General features: G+C 43.7%; 2 protein-coding genes across 3 annotated transcripts; one reads left to right on the top strand and one right to left on the bottom strand.

Moving 5' to 3' along the window:
- Positions 1-623: 623 nt before the first annotated feature.
- ube2l3a (ubiquitin-conjugating enzyme E2L 3a) lies at positions 624-3,131 on the bottom strand. Its single transcript, XM_079289813.1, has 4 exons — positions 2,993-3,131; positions 2,315-2,410; positions 2,035-2,221; positions 624-1,759 (listed from the first exon to the last, which is right to left on the bottom strand). The coding sequence occupies exons 1-4, from the start codon at positions 3,011-3,013 to the stop codon at positions 1,605-1,607; spliced, it is 459 nt and encodes a 152-aa protein (XP_079145939.1). The 5' UTR covers positions 3,014-3,131; the 3' UTR covers positions 624-1,604.
- Positions 3,132-4,661: 1,530 nt separating this feature from the next.
- Positions 4,662-22,110, top strand: zfyve16 (zinc finger, FYVE domain containing 16). 2 transcript variants are annotated; one of them, XM_079289805.1, is made up of 18 exons: positions 4,662-4,796; positions 6,927-7,034; positions 7,600-9,464; positions 9,970-10,066; positions 14,470-14,646; positions 14,748-14,884; positions 15,410-15,626; positions 16,509-16,631; positions 16,975-17,130; positions 17,227-17,451; positions 17,965-18,047; positions 18,351-18,455; positions 19,020-19,170; positions 19,246-19,326; positions 19,410-19,572; positions 19,994-20,099; positions 20,191-20,367; positions 20,670-22,110. In XM_079289805.1, the coding sequence occupies exons 2-18, from the start codon at positions 6,965-6,967 to the stop codon at positions 20,826-20,828; spliced, it is 4,092 nt and encodes a 1,363-aa protein (XP_079145931.1). In that variant the 5' UTR covers positions 4,662-4,796; positions 6,927-6,964; the 3' UTR covers positions 20,829-22,110. The 2 variants fall into 2 exon arrangements, with proteins under 2 accessions (XP_079145931.1, XP_079145932.1); XM_079289806.1 differs by lacking the exon at positions 14,470-14,646.
- The last annotated feature ends 382 nt before the right edge of the window (positions 22,111-22,492 follow it).

Here is a 22,492-nt window from a genome sequence, read left to right as displayed (position 1 = left end):
TTTTTCAGGGTAGAGACACTTCAAGGAAAACTTTGCACAGATTTGTACTTGAGTAAATGTACTTTGTTACATTCCACCACTGCTACTGGCCTACAGGTAACTGACCGACTCCATGGCATCCATACTTCCTGTTTACGTCACCCAAAGCATTATGGGAACAGTAGTTTCTAGTCAGCGGCATACTAACATACAAAGTAAGACATAAAACTGAGTTCACATGACATAGTATGTGGACTCTGTATGTGAGAAATACTAGGATGAATAGTACTTTATCTAGAATATCTGAGTATACTGCACACTCAACGCACCATAATGCATTGTATCTGGGTGCCTTGAAATGAGATTTTAAGCCAGGCTTGTCACTTCAATGTTTTCGGGACTGAAATTAGATTCTCAATATGTGGTCAGTTTACTCAAATAGGATCGTCGTAGTCTGCAGGTAGAATCATAGTATGTGTACAAGTACATACAGAGTATGTAGTACGTTAGTATGCATTTTCAAAGACAGACAATAGGGGTCACTAGCGTGGATCCCACTGTCACACTGTAAATAAAGTAATATTTTCATATTCCAAGTGGGTATAAAACGGGTGATTAAGATCCGAGGCTAATAAACACAATAGTTTAGTTTAAGCATCACAAATCTTTATTCAGTAACGACCTGTCCTCCTGCAGCTGGATGCATCGCCTTCATGCGTGTGAAGACGTAGCGCTCATCAGGTAATAGATTACACTAACTAACATTGTTTATTGAGGGAGGAAAGAAGCAAATTAAAGCGGTGTGACTGCTGCAGTACTAGGACCAATCAGTGCTTTGTAGATCTCGTACTTAATATGGAAACATTGTGATGAGTCAGGTGAGCACGAGTTGGTCAGAACGTTATTTTAAAGCTGCAGAACTGAGCAGCGTTTACCGTGTAAAGACATGAATTGTGAACTGCGTCTGACATCCAGTAGTTAATCTACAAACTAATAACTTAAAGCTCACTGACACTATGAACCATAAACAATATGAACTAAACTATAAACACAGGAATTGTTGTATTTTTCACAAATCGCTGAGTTTACATGTGGAATTCTGCATCAGTGACAAACTTTAATCTTCATGTTCTGCAACAGGTGATTTCACAAAGTACAGTGTATCTTAAGGGGGGGGGGGGGGGGAACATGATACAAACAGCTTGAGAGTAGCTGTGCATCTTTCAACAGAAAGTGTAAACAGGTGTAAGCTACTGATTAACGTGGAAACGTTTAAGTAAGCAGAACAGCTTCTTGTTTTAATTTTAAATTATCATTTCTGATGTTTTACTTTCCAGGATGCCACCTCTGACTATTTTTTTTTTTTCTAAAAAGAAATCAGTAGAAAGAAATCAAAACTCAAAAGGTGACACCTAGAGGCCGGAGGCTGCATATTTAGGTTTTTTGGCGAAGTCAAACAGAAACAAGCCTCTACGAAGGTTGAAGAGTGCTAAAAACAAGCAGGTGTGCCAGAACAGGGCATCGCTGTGTGGTGAGGGGGGGGGGGGGGGGGGGGGCTCTTCAAACAGGAAACAGAACAGAAAAGGGGGCGGGACAAACGGGAGTTGGGCGTCCGTGTCGCGCTGTCAGTCAGTGGGTCGCTTCTCACCGTGTTTCTTTGTAAACTCCTCGGCGTTCTTCATGAACTTCGCTCGGTCTTTGCTGTACTCCTCCGCCAGGTCGGCCCTCAGAGGATGCGCCGGCTGGGGGGTGTTCACCAGAGCAATGAGGTTGCTGATCACTGGAGGGGGGCAAAGAAGACACACATAAGCAACACTTACTGTTTGTTTGTGGAACTTCAAATATCAAACAGCTGTGAGGACTTTGTTTCCATTTTAAGTTGGAAGTATTCAGATCCTTAATTAAGTAAAAGTACTAACAGCACACTGATAAAAGTAGCTCCTTGTAGTAATTAAAACCCCAAAGATACCCCATCTGTACCTGCAGGCCACCGTAGTTCTACCGCACCACTAGAGGCCACTAAATCATACACACCGTCCCTTTAAGAAGCCTCACCCTGTTCAGTTTTGGTGGCTGGCTTCCAGTTCTCGACGCTGATGATTGGCAGGCAGACCTGGCCCTTCTCGTCGATGTTGGGGTGGTAGATCTTTGTCTTGAATGTGACCTTTGGGGGCTTGAAGGGGTACTCGGCGGGGAAGATGAGCTCAATCCGAAACGCTCCTTTGTCATATGGAGGACGATCCTTTTTGGAGAGAACAGAGTTTGTAGAGTTCATAAAAACATTGATTGACGGGACAACACAAGTTATTTTTTAGCAACTGAAGTCAATACTCACAGGAACAAGAAGCCCTTGCCAATTCAAAATATTTGAGTCATCCACTTGAATGCTGCGGAAAAACTTTGCCTCACCGGTGCGGAAATCGTCAAGCTCCTGAAACAAAACAAGCCATTCAAATCACAAAGTGGCCACTTTATTAGGTACACCTGTACAATCGAATACAACTTGTTTTTTTAAATTGGATATCCATTTTCAGCAATGTTTTTGAGATTCATTTCAGCTTTCCAACGCATTTTCAGCAGGAAATGCATTTTCTAGTTCTTCTTCTTCTTCTATGGATGATGTTGTGACGTCACGTTCCAGCCACAAAAGTCTCCATGTTTTTTTTTTCCACTTCAGACGGTGACAGAGCGTAAAACAATCTCGACAAAAAGCTCGGCCGATTAAAACAAAAGATGTTTTAAAAATAAAAAACGTCTGACGTCACCACTTTATGTGACAAGTTTCCCCCGTTTAAGTGCCGAGTCACGTGTCGCCGGTGAGCTCGCGCTAGCTAACTAACTAGTTACCTCTCAGGCACAGTCTGTCGGACGTCTTTATCCTTTCATTTTGTCAGACGGATGAACGTTAAATTATCGCGTTAACGGCTTTTTTCTCTTGGTTTACGCGCAGACCGGAAACAAAATACTTGAACGCTCGAAAAGTGGCGTAAATTCAATAACTCGGGGATTTTACCTTTAGTATTCTCCTGTTCATTGTCGTGCCGATGTTGTCTTCCTCTTCTTCTTCTTCTGCTTCTGCTGCTGCCGCTGCTGCTTTTCTTATTCTTCTTCCTGCTTCTTTCCGTTCCTGTTCGACTTCTTTTGATTTTGGTTTTAAGTGGTTTCAAACATGGCGTCCCGGTGTCTTACCGCCACCTAGCGGCCTGGAGAACAAAGCTTATTTTTATTTGTATGTAATAATAATAATAATAACGATGATATGATAAAAACAAAATTAGATTATAATAATTTATAATGATATAAATAATAATAATGTAAAGGGGGGGGGGGGGTATTTATTTGACTCAGATTAAGATTTGACAAAGAAAACATGTGAATAAAATATGATGTTGTCATTCTGGACTATATGCCTTAATTTGGAACCGCTGGTGTATTGTAACATTAGATAGCATTGGCACAATACAACCATAGATATATGTATATAACAGACGTATACTACAGTAGCTGACAGGACACAGTTGCCGCCTGGTGGAAGTAAACGGTTACTACACAAGACAAGAAATGTCTCGCTCAAACAATTATGTCAAGTCTTTTTATTTCAGCTGTATGGAGATAATGTGGAGTAAATATTTAATTTAATTCCTTTATAAGATACTCTTGAATATATTCAGTTGACAGAAAACATCACACGCAGCTTGTGATTTATTTTAAAATAAATATTATCTGAGTGAGTTTGAGAGTTTGAGGGTTTTCAATTTTAAAGGATCCTAACAGAGCTACATGAAATTACTGCTACTGTTTATTTATTTATCATATCTTAACTGTTTACTTCCTTATTTAGTACCATGTATTATTTTTTAACTGATGCCTCTTGCAAATATATAATAAAGGATTATTAAAGTTAAAGTACAGAAGTATTATCAGCAAAATGTTGAGTTTAAGTATCAAAAGTTAAAGTAATGTAATATTGTTATGTAAGCCAATTTTAGATATTTCGTGTACTGCGTCATTTCATAAAAGCATTACATTTTTATGTAAAAGGTAACTAGTACTATAAATGACAAATGAATGTGGTATAGTAAAAAAAGTACAATATTTCCCTCTGAGATGTAGTGGAGTAGAAGTATAAAGAAGCATAAATGGAAAAACTCAAATATAATAATAATACATAATAATAAACAATAATAAATCATACAAATAAATAGCAAATAATAATAATAAAATGATCATAATACATTTTGTGTAGCACTTTAAAAAGTACTCATATGCACTTTACATGGTAAAACCATAAACAGTAAAGCAATGAAAAGAGAAACAAAGCAAATAAATGGCATTATAACAGTAAAAACAAACATTAACATTACAGAACTACTACTTTCAGTTTGTGTGTGAGAAGAATGTCATAATAAGTACAGGAGCTTAAGTTAATGTACTTCGTGTTACATTCCACAGTGCTGAATAAATAACTTTTAAAGTAAGTGTAAATGATAAAGTGTCCATTGAGTGTAAATGAGAACCACTTACATGAACTATAACTCCTAATGAATAAATTAATAAAATAAATAAATGTCAGTTTGGCTTTCCAGATCCTGTGACCTCGCGACAGTCAGTTTCAAGATGGCCGCCTGAGTGGAGAATTCACACACATCTCCAATAAAAAAACACACTAATCCAACTAGCTAGTTAGCTTCTCTCTCTCTCTCACACACAACTTTATCTGCCTTGTTACGGAAGAATGAGAAGACGACACGGGCCACGTTTGTTCCCGTTTTGAACCGGAATGTGACTTCGGAGTTATGGAATAAAAACCAGTACTGGTAAGGAATGTATTAGTCAAAGAATAAAACCGGGTAACGACACAGTTAGCTAGCTGTTAGCTACATTAGCCAGCTAGTTAGATTAGCCAGCTAACGCCTTCAATAACAACATCGCCAACATGCTAACTTTAGCTACACCTGCTGTAATCACGTCACTTACAACAACAGGGTGTTTTGATATTGATAGCAGATGTTAACCGTTAACGTTAGCTTACAATCAGCCCTATAATTAGCATCCAAGCTAAGTGTTTGTTGTGGTGAAGTGTTACAGTAGCTAATGCTAACGTTAGCCGTTAGCTCACTGAAATGCTAGTTGTGTAAGTTAGCTTGTTTTGCTAATCCTGTTGCTGAAAGTGGGTTCTTATTAAATTGTTGGAATTAACGTCTAAAGGTCTTTAACTGACAGCGTTAAATTGTCTTAACTTGAGTTTTTAAGTTGCATTGATAATCAGCCTGACACCGGTTGCCATCGGTGTTACGACAATATATGTTACCGGCAGATTCTGTGACCTCATCTGAGATTTGTTTGTACTTCGTCTGTAAATATATCTACCAGTTCACCAGTGGTGGAGTGAAGTAATCGTTCAATGTACTTTACTTCAACATGTCTATTTCATGCTGCTTTATACATCTCCTCCACTACATCTATATTGTACTTTTTACTGTACTACATCTCAGAGGTAAATATTGTACTTTTTACTCTACTACATCTCGGAGGTAAATATTGTACTTTATACTACTTCTCAGAGGCACATATTGTACTTTACTGTGCTACATCTCAGAGGTACATATTGTATTTTGATGAGCTCAAACGATATAATACATTGTGGAGGTTAAACCAGGCTAACCAGGATACAATAAAGTAGTTTCACTTTGTACTGCTGCCTTTACAAGTACAAGATAAGAGTACTTCTTTTACTACTGGCCATAACACAGCTTCTTCTCCCAAGAAATACTTAAGTAAGTATAACATTACATAAAAGTTTGATAAGAACTTAGAATAAATATATTTAATTGTTAGAGAAATACCAGATGACTGTTGTTCAGAACTCGTTACGCCACATTTATGGAAGTGCATATTTTTACTGTGACGATTAATCGTGTGATGTGTGTTTAGTGAGACTGGCTTCCTCATTCCTAACTATGTTTAGACACCAGTGTGTTAGGAAAGGAAGCGTCTCTACAGTTTTAGAGCTTTTTAAGTGTCCTTTGTGTCTTTATTAACACGGTTTTAGAGTTCATATCAGCTGGTTTCTGTGTATTCAGTGTGGAACAATCACAATCACTTTTTAATTTCAATAATCGCAGGAAAAGAAAAGAGTCATATGATCAAAATCTTGTGTTGATGCACAGAAATACAGATTAGGACATTTGAGACAACATAGTTTTCCTTTCACGAGGCGACAAAAACACATTTATTAACGTTTTAATCTGGCAGAAGTTCATTCTCAGTAGCGTTTAAAGCTAAACCTCGTGACTCCGGTTCAACACGGAGAGGAAAAGTCCCCACATGGCAGGTGGTGATGATGCTCAGGCCTCAACATTATAATTGGGAATCAATAGAAACGTGTTTTGGATGATACAGCATTAAAGGAGCAAGTTTGAAACGTAAAACACATAAATGATTAAAGCATAAACCGTTTTTTTACCCAGAAGAAGTCACTTCTTCAGTTGTTGTTGGCAGTAATTAGTATTACTGCCAACATACTTATTATGTTTACTGATCACATAACACAACATGTTTGCTGTGAAACTGGTCTGTGTGAGCATCATAATGGTGGACGTTCCTTTTTGTTTCAGGTTGTCTGACTTATTTATTTTGCCATCTTTTGAATTACACGTCTAATTTAAGAATTACAATTAAGATGTGTCGTTTACGATATGGCTTCTCTAAAGATAGACTTCTGTGCATATTGAAAGACGTGTTGCAGTGATATTCATCACATTACATGACGTATAACACTGTAATTAAGATTAAAAAAGATTAAATGCCTCCACCTGTTTAGTTATCACATCCACTTAAATATCGATTGTTCTTTGGTATTACTGTAATTAATCATGTTTGACTTTAGACCTTAGACTGTAGAGATATATGTTGTTTTTAATAAGTCTCTTTTTGTGTCTCTTTAGGAATTGAGGGGGTTCAGGGCCCGTTGCTTTAGTCCAGCATGGACAGCTTCTTCAAGGCTGCTGTTTGTGATCTGGACAAACTGCTGGACGACTTTGAGCTCAATACTGGTAAGAAACAACAAAAGGGCCGCAAGTAACGATTAGTTTCATTGTTGATTAGTCGACTCACTGTTTTGTCTGTCGGGTGTCGAAAAAGAAAGCACAAACACAGCAGACAGCGTGCTGACACAGCAGGGCTGCAACTAACTCATTATTTTCATTCTCGATTCATCAAACGATTATTTTCTCGATTCATTGTTTGGTCTATAAAATGGCGATAAATGTCCATCTCATGTCCTTTAAAGTCTTGTTGTTTCAGCTTTGTTACTTAAAGATATTCACTTCAATATAAAACAGAGAAAAGCAGGAAATTAACTTATTTGAATCGCCGAAAATGGCATTTTCTGCTTTTTTTGTTTTGTTTGAAACAATTCCGATTTTTTGATTATTTTTTTACAGATTATTTTTCTATCCATCTCGTTGCAGCTCTATCTGACAGTGATGTGTTTTTTTTAACTTAAATTTTTGTCCAATCCATAAGATTTTGTGTCAAATTTTTGCAATTTCATTCAAATCCTAAATATTTTTTCCTGATATCTGAGCTTAACACTTTTTGTTCTTTTTATTATTTCAGAGGAACATGAATGCAGATCAGTTTTCCTGAAGCCGTCTGTGTACCCGTTCTCCTCACTGGGCTCTTTGACCTCCGAAGCCTCCAACGTTCCACCGAACCCCCCCGACCTTAACTCTCTCCACTATGGTTCTGCCACCAGCTGTCCCGACAGCTCCGCCGCCGCTCAAAACCACGGCGCCGTCGACGATGACCAAGAAGTCCAAGGTCAGCCCCTCACGGCGGTGGACCTCCTGTCCTCGGTGGATTGCCGGCCGGCGGCTCAGAGCCCGGCTCCTCCCTGCCCCGACCGAGCCCTGAAGCCGGTGTGCGACCTCGTGAACGACACCGGCTCGGCCGTCCTGGTCAGGGCCGACAGCCACGACGCATTCAGCGAGCTGGACGTGGTGGAGAAGCAACTGGAGGAAGAGGTGGAGGAGGACGGGCTGCTCGTGGACTTCGACAGCCCGGTGGTCACCGGAGAGGAGCAAAGTGACGGCTTCGGAGATGACGAGCTGCTCGGTTTAGACGCCCGCGAGCAGAGCGGTGGATTCTCCGCCTCGCTCAGCCTGCTGGACGTCATTCTCCCTGCTGCGGTGGAGAGGAGCTGCGAGTCCGCAGAGGATTCACCGTCACCGAGGACGGCCGAGTCCGTCGAGAACGAGGAGAGGAACTGTGAGGAGGCGGCTAACTCTTCAGACCGCTGTGAGCCGGAGGCCCCTCTGCCCGTTAATAGCATTAAAGAAACAACAACCTCGGACGCACAAGAAGCCTCGGATGAAGGTGAGTCCTTCCAGTCAGACGGCGTGTCGGTGGGCCTGTCGTGCCTCCCCATCGCTGTGTCCATGTGTGGAGCTCTGTTGATCACGGCGTGCTCAGAGGAGGATGAGTCGAGGCGAGCTGCAGAGCCGCTCGACGAGGCGGCGGATGCCTCCGAGTGCACAGATGCCGACTCCTCCACGTCGGCCCGTTTAGAGGACCCTGTAGAGGACTCGTCACCTGCGGAGGGCCGGGCGTCACCAGAGGGGCAGCAGCATCTCGCTCTGGATCCTGCTGCTGCTGCTGCAGACCGCTCAGAACCCAGCCCGGTAGACCCTCCCGAGTTCGGCTTCGAATACCTCCCCGAGAGCGACCAGGCCGAGCTGCTGGTCACGGACGAGGAGCTGGACGCCTTCCTGCAGGCGCACACGGACGCAGAGCAGAGAGGCGTCTCTTACTGCGGCATGTCGGGAGATTTCACTCTGGGTCTCTCGGAGTCTGATGGAGATCTGGAGGGCCGGCTTGTGGGCGAGGAGCTGAGGAGCTGCGATCTGGCTTCTCCGGAGAGCGACAGAACAATGTGCATGTCTGTAGAGGGAGGTCCTAACCCCGATGCTCCATCAGGGGACTCTTGCGGACCTCCTTGCCAAGAGGAGCCAGAACTCTCCTTAACCAGCAACTCTTTCCAGTCCCCCGATCAGCAGCCCTCCTATGGAGGCGCGAGACCTAAACAACTACACTGCCAAACCGCCAGATCTCCACCAGCAGGGGAGGAAGAGAAAGACCAGCAGACTGAGACGCTCGACACACCCGAGGACGAGGAAGACAGTTCCCCCTCAAGTCTCACAGACGAGCACGCCGCCAACATCAGGGATTTGAGCCCGATGTGCGCCTCTCAGGAGCGTCGGGACTACAGCGTTGGGTACGATGAACTCTCCGAGCCCCCACCGTACCCCGGGGGGTCGCCCACCGACGGAGCCGTGACGGTGAACTGGAAGAGAGACGGAGCGGAGGAGCTGGGGAGCAGGCAGCCCTCATGGGTGCCCGACGCCGAAGCTCCCAACTGCATGAACTGCTACCAGAGGTTCACCTTCACCAAGAGGAGGCACCACTGTCGGGCCTGCGGGAAGGTACGAAAGTCAGCTTACAAACTCCTGTCAATCCATTTTATTGTTTACTAGAGTTTCACTACAATGTTCTGTTGATGGAGTTACAATAGTAACGATTCACCTGCCGAGTGAATCAAGTGACTGTCAACATTATACTTGTTTTTAATACTACTAGTCAGGACGATCGTGAAGTAGATTTAGTCGTGATGTAACGGGCTGTAGTTAATCCGTACTGATTCCGTTCCGAGTTCCGAGTTCGTGTGCGTGTTTTGGAAATAGTCCAATAAACTGTGATTACGTCCGAGGACCAAATATAGCTCCGTGGATTCATGGACGCAGTGAGCTGAGTCAGCAATTCTTCTTCTTTAGCTCCCCTCTAGATCTCTACTGAGCCGTGAGAGCTTTAAGTCCTTTAAGGGCCAGTGATTAAAGCAGCATTAGAGAGGACTGTTTGTTATTGTTCTGCTACTTAACAGACTAGATAGACACACACATGTTCAGTGAGTTGTTGTCTCCTCGGTGGCAGGTTTACTGTGCGGTATGCTGCAACAGGAAGTGTAAGCTGAAGTACCTGGAGAAGGAGGCTCGAGTGTGCGTCGTCTGCTTCGATACGATACACCGAGGTAAGACTCACTTCCACACATCTGTTACTGACGCGAGAGCTAAAGACCAGCTCCTCATGCAGAAGTGTGCAAATACAACGAGATATGTATTCAACTACAGTAGGATCTTTAACAGAGATGTCACTCACAAGGTTTGTTTACTTCCAAGAAACAAAAGAAACAATCGTAGTTACTGACAAACATCTCAAATGGGACGGAGATGTTTAAATAATTAGTTAGAAGGCTTTTTGAATTATTCTGATTTAAATTATGTTATCATGCTAAAAAGACTCGTTAAATTGTAAAATAGACAGAACACGTCCTTCCTTTTGCTTGCTGATAAAAGGATTAATCAACTGTGCAAATGATAGCAATGAAGTGGAAGATCAGGTAGAAATAGTCATTTTTAAAAGTTAGATACTTAAAGACACTTTGAAGCTTCGCTAATCAGTGTTTTTATATTAACAATGGATTAAATGTATGTGTGTAATGTACAAGGTGTCGTTTGAAGCAAAGAACCCAGAAAGAATTATTACCCGACTCTGTAGCTCAGACCACGACTGAGCGCTTTAGTGTCTTTCAGCTCGTTGTTTTGGTTTTTACAGCTGCAACTTCACTGTCACCGCTATCATCAACCTCATGTCTCTATGAAATCCCACCGTACATCAAACAGACAGTTATCGACTGATCTGTTTACACGGTGGAGCATTCAGCAGCTGAAGAGATATTTCCCTTATTTTTGGTGGTGGAGACCAAAAACGGAGCTAAAAGAGAGAGAATACTGAGTCAAGGAATCGTGTGTGAACTGCAACAGTTTGATGACACGGTTGCCGAAACAACTTTATTATGTGATAAAAGTTGTGCTCGAAATCACTCTCATTCACGTCTCCCTACTCACGATCCAGGAAGTTCTATTTAAGGTCGGTAGAACTTCCTGGGTCGTGGATGGAAACATGTCGTGGATTCATATTCCCCTGATTAACAATGATACCTCGCGTATGTCTAGGGCTTTTATTGTGAACGGTAAGAATGGAAATAGTGAAGCGGTATACGCTGCCATTGTCCATATGGGGCCAACAAGTGTATTTTTGTAAATTAATAAATAAATACAAACGTATTATTTTTGTGCCACAACTCGTGGATTTGTCTCAATCGTGCCGCTCTCTCCTCTGTTCTCAGTCTGCCATTTTTTTTCCTTCAACGCAATGCATGATGGTACATAGCAGTCATGGCAAGATGGTCCTTTCTCAAGGCCTCATGTGCTCACGAAGCCTCCTGTTGGCCAAAGAGTGTATAACAGGCAGATCATTACACGTAACATCACTAGTTTATGGTGCTTGGTTAAAAAATGGCGAATAATTTCGGATTCAGACAATATCTCCATGTTGAGTTTAAAGCTGGTGTTTCTGCCCCCAAAAAAACAGTTAATGCAGCTTTAATATTTAATATAAGTTGCTTTAATACGTCCCTGTTTGGTGGGTAAATATAGTTTGCCTCACAGGACTATGAGTCGTCTTTAAATAGACTGAAGTTGTCATGAAAACTATAACATCACAGTAACGTTTTCATTATGCAGCTCAGAGGAATATCTCAGGCTCGGAGGCTATTAAATATTCAAACATTCATATGAAGAATTGCTGTCTTTCCATCTATTTACATATAAAATATACATATTTAAAGGCAGATTGTTTTTCTTTTTTGTGGTCTGGTTTCATAGACGGACCTTTTTATGGTTAAAAGACTGCAGCATGGAGAGGGGGAGACGGGGAGGAGGGGGAGATGGATGGAGAGAGGGAGGAGAGTTATAGCAGGAGAGTTATAGCAGGACACTGGCATTTGTCTCTGTGTGTGTGTGTGTGTGTGTGTGTGTGTGTGTGTGTGTGTGTGTGTGTGTGTGTGTGTGTGTGTGTGTGTGTGTGTGTGTGTGTGTGTGTGTGGACATGTGATGCTCACGCACGCTGTCGTCGTCTAAATTAAGAAGGAAGCGGTGATCCACTTTTTGCGGCTGGCGGATGCTCGGAGCGGTAGTGACGCCATCGCTCTCCTCTCCGTCACCTCTCCCTCCCTCCCTCATAACAGTGTGGTGAGCTGCATGTGAAGCTCACCACACACACACACACACACAGCCTGAAGCTAACAGGCTAACAACAGACGTAGACTGTGAGGATGTGAAGCGAGGAGCGGCTGTGATGGGAGTGTCTAAAGTCAGACTGAGGAACAGACTTGCAGTGATTTGGACCGGTTGAGTTTTAGCAGAGAGGAAGATGAGGAAGAGGTAAGCTGCGTTTGTTTACTGCCTCTGTGTATCTTTGCTGGTTTGTTGTGGTGTTTTTATAGTCTGTCCAGAGGAATATTTGTGTATATTAGTGGTACATATAAAATGAGGTCACTCGTGGATTTCTTCCTCACAGAGTTTTTGGCCTGAAGCCCTGGATGACTTTTTTTTTATGCCTTGTCATCCTTTTTCCAGGATGAATCGACTCTCCTTGTAGTGATGCTGTGGGACTATTTTTATCCGTTAACCCTCTCAACCCCCAAAGCCGTTTGGGGCAATTTCTTGCTCCGGTCACATTTTTCTCTCTTTTGCGCCTTAATTTTCACTTCAAAATAAAAGTCCTCTATAGAAACAGAACCATGATGACTGGAAGTAGAGAGAACTATAACATGTCTTTAGTGCAGAATAACACAGTTATGACATAAAATCAGTATAAAGAAAGAACCGCAAGTTGAATTTCTTTGATCATTTGAATTTCTCTCCTCTCCTCTGTGTTCACTTCATGAAGTTCAGTCAAAGTGTCTCTGGTTTGTTGTCACATGACTGCTGGTCTCAGATGAATCAATCATGACTTCATAGTTTCACAATTTAATGTTTTTACACACTGGTTAAAGTGAACTCTTTATTAGAGGAGAGACTTTAAATGTGACATGAAGAATAAAATGTTCGTGATGAAGTATCATTATTTTAAGCTTAATTTCGGTTGCGTTTTCTGACGGAATTATTCGTCACACACGATTTGTTCAAAGGCCGTCGTTAAGATGAAACTCTGACGATAATGACGTGTTTTACAGCTTCTGGCTGTGATGAACGGTGTTGTTTTGCCGATAGTTTAAAGAACAGTTGCGTTCCCGTCCTGCCAGGGTTCAGAGGGTTACGAGGGTCTGAATCACTGTAACGTCTTCGCTGTGTTCTTCCTCCCGGTGTCGAAACATCTTCATTTAAAGTATCAGTGGTACAAATGAATCTGTAATGGATCCTGCATACTGGTAGAGAATCAGGCAGGAAGTTCTAGTTCTGAAGAGTGAAGTCGATGCTGAAGTTCCTTAAAACGTCCATTCTCTCTCACACACACACACTGAGAGTTATAGACGCAGCAACTTCAGTGTGCAAATAGAAATAAAGGAAAACGTATTCACCAAGTTGACAATGCATAATAAAGATGACAACAAAAGCAAATAAAGAAATAATTAAAGAAACTGAAAGTTGCACAGAAAAAACTACAATTTAAGTACAAAACAATACAAGTTTATAGGAGACACGAAAAACTGAAGAACATTTCCCGACCAGGCGGCAACCTCTGGTTCTGCAGAGTGAAGTCAAAGCTTCATGTGTTAAAGCTGCATTCTCTCTAGTGTCCACCAGGGGGCGACTCCTCTGGTTGTATAGAAGTCTATGAGAAAATGACTCTACTTCTCTCTTGATTTATTCCCTCAGTAAACATTGTAAACATGAGTTTATGTCTCAATCTCTAGTTTCAAGTCTTCTTCAATACAGCATGATGTTCATTTAGTACATTATGGTCCATTTAGAGTCACACAGACCATAAAGCAGGGGATGCTTTAGGGCGGGGCTACACGCTGATTGACAGGTCTCTACCATAGACGTACACGGCGTCTCTACGTCGCTCCTCCTCAGTCCATATATGGTCACTTCCTGTTTATCGGTTGCAAAGAAGCCAAGTACAGGAACATGTGAATGTTTGCAGCTAACCGGCTGTTTAAGAGTTGATGTTTAGCTTCTTAATTTGGGATCCCAGCATGCTAACATTTGCAAATTAGCATCGATAAAGTATTCGACAAATTAAAATGTCGACCTGACGATGGTGCTGGATAAAAAATGAAGGAATCTTTCGTGGCGGTTTATCCAATTGTCAAATGCGCAAATATGGATCTGATGGTGGCGCTGGAGGAAAAGTCGGCAGGATTCATCCTCTGAGGAACATGAATGTCTGCTCAGAGATTCATGACGATCCATCCGCGAGTTGTTGAGAATGTTTCGGTCCGGACTCCGTCTGTCTGTGCATGGACTCGCACAGCGAGTGAGGCTCAAGACAAAGAAATGAAGTGAACCTAGTTAGCCGTAGACTAAAGATGAGTTCAACTTGTGCTAAGATTAACACGCCTCTACGACGTGTTTCTCCTTGTAGCCCAGGCCCTGGAGCGGATGATGAGTCCGGCAGGTCCAAGTCCAAACCCCAACGTCCCATCTGAGTACTGCAGCACCATCCCCCCTCTGCAGCAGGCTCGAGCCGCCGGCACTCTTAACTCTCCTCCGCCCACCGTCATGGTGCCTGTGTCCGTTCTCAAACAGCCAAACAATGACAGTATGGTTGCTCTTAAACACTGTACATAGTCCTCTACCTTCACTGTTGTTGTCTCCTGAACTGAACCCCTTGAAAAGACTTTTTCTTTCCTGTGTCGTCAGGTTGTCCTCGGGAGCAGAAGCGCGTCTGGTTCGCCGACGGCATCTTGCCCAACGGGGAGGTGGCGGACACGACCAAGCTGTCGGTGACGAGCCGCCGGAGCTCGCAGGAGTTCGGCGCCGTCTCTCCGGACCAAACAGTAAGACGCGTGGTCCACACGGCCGAAGGGAGAACACCAGAGTCGAGAGTTTCAGGACTTTTTAGATACTTTTTCACCTTCTTTAGAGAAAGTTTGGTTCTTCCGCTGGTGATCAAAAGGACAGTTTGGATGTTTTTAAGTAGCGTTGACGCAATAACCATAATATTGAAATACTGCGAAGCAGTTTTACTTCACCGAACTAACTAGAGGCTCTAAAGGGCCGTCTTCAAAGCACCAGACTCCATTGACAAAAACATAGATTTAGTTAGAAAACTACATTCTGTGACTGTAGTTTGGTGTCTTTGGAGAGATCGTAGACAACAGTTTATCACAAAGGTCTGACAGCAAGTTAAACAGGTGGTGATATTCTAAACATAGCGTTCACTTGAACTGATGGACATTCTTTTAGGACACTTGTCTGCTTCACTGAGTTTTCTACCACGAGATGAAACGTATTTGAATATTGTGAACAGTAATAATCATCGTGCAGCGACGCCTCCCTGACCGATCCTCTGGTGTTCTCAGCCCGGCTCGGAGGTTGAGGTCGGTGGCTCCTCGGCCCCTGAAGCTTCTGAAGCTTTGGGAGGCGTGGCGGTGGTCCGGCCCCCCGTGTCCGGCCCCTGGGACTACGCTCTGCTCTCTGGGATCGGCTCGTGTGTGACGAGGGTTCCCAGCCTGCTGCCGGATAACGAGGATGATCTTCCTCCTCTGCTCATCACCACCGGGGAGGACGAAGTGGGAGGTCTGTGTGTGTGTTCGCCTCCTTTTAGAGGAACGTGTCAATTTACTTTAGTTAGTTTTCAGAGTGTGTTTGCTCGTTTTTATTTCATTTAGTTTCAGTTTTGGTTAGTTTTCAGTAGTTTTCAGAGTTTGCTAGTTTTGGTTTAGTTTCAGTTTTTCATACAGCTTTAGTTTTTATGTATTTAGTTTGTTGTTGTTAGGGTGAGGTATAAAGTATAAAGCTACATAAACAAACAAAACACATGTTTGTAGAACTGCGTAGGAACGACATCATGTTTAAATCGACTCGAGTCCTCTTTCACTACCGCTTGGACGGAGATTGTCGGCTGTGATTTCATCCTGATTCGTTCCCGATGTGTCTTTTAATTCTTCAAGACTAAACTGAAAAACAATCAGGATTCATTTTGCAGCGCAGCGCCCTCTCCTGGTGGGTTCAGCTTCTGTGGTTCAACGTCTCAAAGACTGACTTGAAATGAACTGAAATTAATTCATAATCTTGGTGTAGAGCAATGATCAGTTCAGGCATCTCCCTCCTCACATGTTCTACTTTGATCCATGTGAAATGCATGTTTTGAATGAATTAATGCCAAAAACGATGCAGCATGTGAGAAAGTAGTCATTAAATGATGACGTCCTAATTTAACATTTTGTCAGACTTCATAAAACAGGCACCGGAGTTCTCTAAGAAATGATGAAACCGATGTAAACTGTAAGAGATTCAGTCGAAGGTGTTTCTAACACTCACGCTGGTGTTATTATGACATCGATGGTCAAATCATTGGAACAAGCTGTGGACGTCTCTTATGTGTGATTAAAAAGTCTTCACTTTAGCAGAAAGATGTGATAAACTCACGCTGGATCTCTGTGTTGTTTTTCTTTCCAGATGTTTTGGTTGAGGAAAGCCCCGCCCCCTGCCAGATTCTGCACCTATTAGAGGAGGGAGGACCTCGACCGCTGACGTTTGTTCTCAACGCCAACCTGCTGGTCAACGTCAAACTGGTGACATGTGAGTTCAATATACTTTAACACCATGAGTGTGAGCCAGTTATGTCGAGCTACTTTAAGAGCTCTCCAGGATGTTCTGGGGCGTTTATTGTGAAGGATGAAACGGAAGGAGGGGAAGAAGAAAAAGGTTCTCGTGGAGTGTGTGAAAGGAGAATAAAGTGGTGCAGACCACAGAGCCCCGTGTTATTACGAGTTATCTATGATGCTTTAAATATCGTTATAAATCAGCCAATTAGCTGTTAATCGTCCCTTCGATCGTCGATTGAAATAGGAGTCATGCATGTTTACGTTGCTCTCCCACAGATCTCGGTCGGTTAACTCTCTGCTTCTCTTCCCTCTTCCAGACTCCGGTCGTCAGTGTTGGTGTTTCGGCTCTAACGGGCTGCAGGCTCTCGGGCAGAGGGAGCTGGTGTTTCTGTTGGAGTGTTTGCCGGATGAGAAAACTCTCCCAAAAGACCTCTTCACACTTTATCTCAACATCTACCAAGAAGCCCAGAAAGGTAGACGCAACAGCACGCAGCCCACCTGTCTGTCTGCAACACACACACACACACACACACGCGCGCGCTACAGAGTCGTTGTCGTGTCTGTTACAGGGAAGTTGTTGGAGGAGCTGGATAACGTGACGTTCACCAGCAGCTTCCTGGGCAGTAAGGACCACGCTGGGATGCTGTTCTTCTCCCCCAGCTGTCAGCCTCTGGACGGACTCGCGCTGCCTCCTCAGCCCTTCATGTTCGGGCTGCTGGTCCAGAAGCTGGAGGTTCCCTGGGCCAAAGTCTTCCCCCTCCGGCTGCTCCTGCGGCTCGGAGCTGAATACAGCGGTGTGTGTGTGTGTGTGTGTGTGTGTGTGTGTGTGTGTGTGTGTGGGTGTGGGTGTGTCTGTGTTTTTGTTTTCTGGGCTTAAATGTTGGGTCACATTTTATAATAAACCTAATTTCAGGTAATAGAAACGAAACATAATCTTCTTAATAAAGATAAGTTAAAGGAGCGAACACATCTTTAAGCATTCATCCTTTTTTCTTTTTATTGTTTTACATTTTTGCGAAACTTTTTGTTCAATTGTTAGAAAAAACAACTCAATATAGATTATTATTTCATTCTGTTATCAGAAATTGGCCCGAAACAAATTCAAATTCACCAAATGAATGAATGAAAAATGTTATTTGTAGCTCAGGTTATTTTATCCAACATTCCTTAAATAAATACAAAATGAAATGTTTTTATCATATTTGCATGAAATGTCTGTAAATCAGTGACCACACTGTGAGTAATCTACAGATGAAGATGATTCATTCTATCGTTAATAACCGGTTGTTCATGTTTCTCTTCTGCAGTTTATCCCACCACGCTGACAAGTGTTCGTTTTCGTGACTCCGTGTATCGAGAGACGGGACACACCATCATGAATCTACTGGCTGTAAGTCATGAAACACACAAGTCTTTTTATTGTCCTCCGTCTTAAATATGAATATATGAAGTATTATATATGAACTGAAGTCACAGATGTCAGTTCTTCATCCCGCTGAAACATACTTTTAATTACGTGGCGGCCAGAAAAACGTCCACTCTGGTTTGATCCGAGAACATTCGATTTATATTTTGGCTTCAGGCTCCCGACAGGAAGAGAGTCTCACTTTTGAGTCTCCTTGTTTCCTTTCCTTATTGTCTTCATATGGAGCTCCAAAATGCAAATATTTACGTCGTTGTTTTCTCTCCACAGGACCTGAGGAACTACCAGTACAGTCTGTCGGTGGTGGAGGGCCTGAGGATCCACATGGAGATGGGACACAGCTACATCGACATCCCCAAGAGCAGCTTCAATGAGGTACATGATGTACTTTATACTGCAGTACACCTCAGAGCTACATGATGTACTTTATACTGCAGTACACCTCAGAGCTACATGTTGTACTTTATACTGCAGTACACCTCAGAGCTACATGTTGTACTTTATACTGCAGTACACCTCAGAGCTACATGTTGTACTTTATACTGTACTACGTCTCAGAGCTACATGATGTACTTTATACTGTACTACACCTCAGAGCTACATGTTGTACTTTACACTGTACTACGTCTCAGAGCTACATGATGTACTTTATACTGCAGTACACCTCAGAGCTACATGTTGTACTTTATACTGTACTACGTCTCAGAGCTACATGATGTACTTTATACTGTACTGCACCTCAGAGCTACATGTTGTACTTTACACTGTACTACGTCTCAGAGCTACATGTTGTACTTTACACTGTACTACGTCTCAGAGCTACATGTTGTACTTTACACTGTACTACGTCTCAGAGCTACATGTTGTACTTTACACTGTACTACGTCTCAGAGCTACATGTTGTACTTTACACTGTACTACGTCTCCGTGTCGTTGCAGATGCAGAAGGTGGTGAACGCGTCCAACGAGCACGTGATCAGCATCGGAGCGAGGTTCAGCTCGGAGGCCGACTCTCACCTCGTGTGTTTCCAGAACGAGGAGGGAAACTACCAGACGCAGGCCAACAGCAAGCCTGAGAAGACCCGCACAGGTGAGAGCCGTCAGCCTCCGTCCAATCACAACACAGAAGACCAGCACAATGACGTCGTGCTGTGTTTTGTTCCAGTGACCGGGGCCAGTTTCGTGGTGTTCAACGGGGCCCTGAAGGCCTCCTCGGGCTTCGTCGCCAAGTCCAGCATTGTTGAGGGTAAAGTCACGGATTTCTTGGCTCTTATTCCACAAAGCTTTCTTTGTTTTTGGGACCTACCGTAACTGGGATTTGTTCCTCAGATGGGTTAATGGTTCAAATCCCTCCGGAGACCATGGAGTCTCTGCGCGGCGCTCTGAGGGAGCAGACGGACTTCCACATCCCGTGCGGCAGGAACAACGGAGGGGAGCTCCGAGAGAACGTCAGCGTCCGCTGGGTCGACCTGAGCTCACCCGTCAACACGGGGTACCGACGCGTTCGCTCAACTCTCACTCGCTCTTGTGCAATCTGCACACATACGGAGAGTAACTCTGTGCTGCACAGTCTGTCACATCAGATGTTTTTGTTTGTTTCTCTTGAGTTTACACAAGCAGAAGAGGTGCAACCACACAGAAGTCACAGCTCGGTGATTTCTGTGATGATTAACTTTAAAAACATTTGAAAATAGTGGAATCTATAGATCCAACGTATTTCTAAGTGTCCACAAGTGTTACCAATGTTGGGGGAAAACATGGACGCTCTACATGTTATGAATACTAAACTATTGACATGTTTCCAGCCTCTCCTCGCCCCTAAAATGAGTGAGTGAGTGTTCAGGAAGTGAAATGTTGTTTTCACTGCTGTGGGTTTGTCTGCGACGTGTTCTCACTCTGATGCTCGTCTGCAGCAGAACCAGCGGGGTCGATGGGAGGCCTCTGGACGGCGTCCGCAGCGTGAGGATGCAGCAGGACACGGAGTTCGAGTCGGACGGACGCGCCATCAGATGCACCGAGGTGACTTTAACGGAAGCGAGTCTTTTGTACCCGACGAACGTCGTGTTTCCAGGTTTTAGTTGACGGTCCGGGTCTCTGGATGTCCCTCCAGGTTTTCTACCAGCTGAAGACTCCCGACTGCAGCCTGGAGTCGGTGCTGTCGTCCTGCAGCGTGTTCCAGAAGGAGATGGCTTTGGCCGCCTGCAGCGCTCTGACTCCTCACCTCGCCGTCCTCGCGTCCAGCGGCATCAACTCGCTCTCGCTCCGCATCTCCACACAGGCCGATATGGTAAAAACAATCTCTTATTGATAACCGGAGCTGCACCGAATGTCTGGTAATTATCTATGAACTCACATCTCATATTCATAAACCTCTTTATTGACTTCATACAAACCCTGTGAAGTATAAAATGTATTACAAGGAAACAAAGGTTGAATATCTTGTGAACTATTTGATTTGGCTGCTAAATATTTACTCAAATGTAGATTCATAAGACCTCCTGTTTCTAAAGCATCTCAACATGATTTGTTCTTCTTTGTGTCATCTATAGAAATGTAAATGGTGTTTATTTCTTCCTGCTCTGCTCTCAGGTGGAGTACCAGGCCGGCTCCGGAGGTCGGCTCCTCCCTCAGCGCTACATGAACGAGCTGGACGGCGCTCTGATCCCCGTCATCCACGGAGGTAGTGCTAGCGTACCGCAGACGGCCATGGACATGGAGTTCATCTTCTACATCACACACGCCATCTAAACTCGCACTCCTCTACAGTATTAAGAAGAGAAGAAGTTCAGGTTTGAGCACACAGAGAGAGAGAGAGAGAGAAGCTGCTGACGTTTGGCGTGACATGCTCATGCAGCAGCTCATTTATTTGCACAGTTGGACATGCAGCCGGTCACAGAGGACGAGCTGCAACATTCCCCCTCTGAGGTTCGGATGTTTCCATGTTTGGACGTAAACTGACATGATTTTCAGTTCTTAGTTGTTGTTTTTGCCCTCACCAAAGCTGCTTTAACACGAGAAGCCAAACACTAAACACGGATTACGACACGACCAAATACAACCCAACCGTTTCTTCTTCTTCTTCTTCTTCTGCTCGGCCTTCCAGACTCCGTCAGCTCGGAGCAGCTCAGTGAATGTTTCCCCCCCAACGGACTCATTTGGATGTATTTATTACATTTGAATACGGCTCATTGAATGAAATGATGACATCAAAGCAAAGGGGACGTTCCCGGCTGCAGTACTCAGTGCTTCGGAGGTGGAAGCTGCTGATCGGGTCATTCCATACGATGGTTTCTAATGACAGCGGGCCTCCTGCAACAACATGTACTGTGTTAACGTCGGGAAGTTCTGCTCGTGCCATTATTTAAAGTCACGTTCACCAAACTCTACTCAAACGTAATGAAACTTCATTTAAAACGTATTTATGCCGGTTTTTATTGTTTATGTAACCTTTGATTTCTGCTACGCTGCCGCTGTGTGCTAGCTGCCGCTGTATGCTAGCTGCCGCTGTATGCTAGCTGCCGCTATATGCTAGCTGCCGCTGTATGCTAGCTGCCGCTGTGTGCTAGCTGCCGCTGTATGCTAGCTGCCGCTGTATGCTAGCTGCCGCTGTATGCTAGCTGCCGCTGTATGCTAGCTGCTACTTTATGAGCAGCGCAGCGTCCTCGCGCATCGATGACCAGAAGTTCAGCTCAATACCAATGATTTTACTTTCGGAGATTCTACGACGTCTGCTAAAGGTTTTGAGATGAGATTTTGCACAGCTGATGAGAACTTTACGTCACATTTTATGGCTCTTCATCTCACAGAATTGGATTTATTTTCATTCTTAAGATTCAGCGATCATGAATGTACTGACTTTTTTTAAAAAGTCTTAAATTTGTAGTTTGATATTTTGGGATTTATGCTTCTTGTCTTTGTTGCTGATCGTTCGATGAACCGTCTGTCGTCGGAACCGAGGAAGAAGTACGCGGAGAGACGAAGAGAACAAGCGTTGAACTTTCATTTTGGCCGACGACTTTATGAAGTCTGTTGTAGGAAACGTAAACAAAACATCTGATCAGTTATTATCTGAGGATACGAGAGGACAAGAAAGCCCGTAAACCAATTCTGAAACTGTTGCAGAATGGAATCGGCGCAGACAGGATGTAGGCGGCGTAGTTGACATCGGAATAGCGTAGTTGACGTCGACAGGACGTACGCGGCGTCAACAGGACGTAGTTGACGTCGGCAGGACGTACGCGGCGTCAACAGGACGTAGTTGACGTCGACAGGACGTACGCGGCGTCAACAGGACGTAGTTGCCGTCGGCAGGACGGAGGCGGTATCCAGCTCTCAGGTGTAAAAATACTCGAACTCTCAGCAAATGCGAATAAGCAGGTTTACCAAAATATTGAACACACGGCTTTAATGCT

The sequence above is a fragment of the Melanostigma gelatinosum genome (genome assembly GCF_949748355.1).
Source record: "Melanostigma gelatinosum genome assembly, chromosome: 18".
NCBI classification, from domain to species: domain Eukaryota; kingdom Metazoa; phylum Chordata; class Actinopteri; order Perciformes; family Zoarcidae; genus Melanostigma; species Melanostigma gelatinosum.
This window is presented reverse-complemented; position numbering and strand designations above follow the sequence as displayed.

Excerpts from the sequence above, each read along its gene's own strand:
- ube2l3a (XM_079289813.1), bottom strand. The coding sequence starts at position 3,013 with ATGAACAGGAGAATACTAAAG. Across the intron at positions 2,222-2,314 it reads GGCAAGGGCTTCTTGTTCCT|GATCGTCCTCCATATGACAA; the intron begins GTGAGTATTGAC and ends CTCTCCAAAAAG. Across the intron at positions 1,760-2,034 it reads AGCCACCAAAACTGAACAGG|TGATCAGCAACCTCATTGCT; the intron begins GTGAGGCTTCTT and ends GCCCCCCTCCAG.
- zfyve16 (XM_079289805.1), top strand. The coding sequence starts at position 6,965 with ATGGACAGCTTCTTCAAGGCTGCTGTTTGTGATCTGGACAAACTGCTG. Across the intron at positions 10,067-14,469 it reads CTTCGATACGATACACCGAG|CCCAGGCCCTGGAGCGGATG; the intron begins GTAAGACTCACT and ends TTCTCCTTGTAG. Across the intron at positions 14,647-14,747 it reads CAAACAGCCAAACAATGACA|GTTGTCCTCGGGAGCAGAAG; the intron begins GTATGGTTGCTC and ends CTGTGTCGTCAG.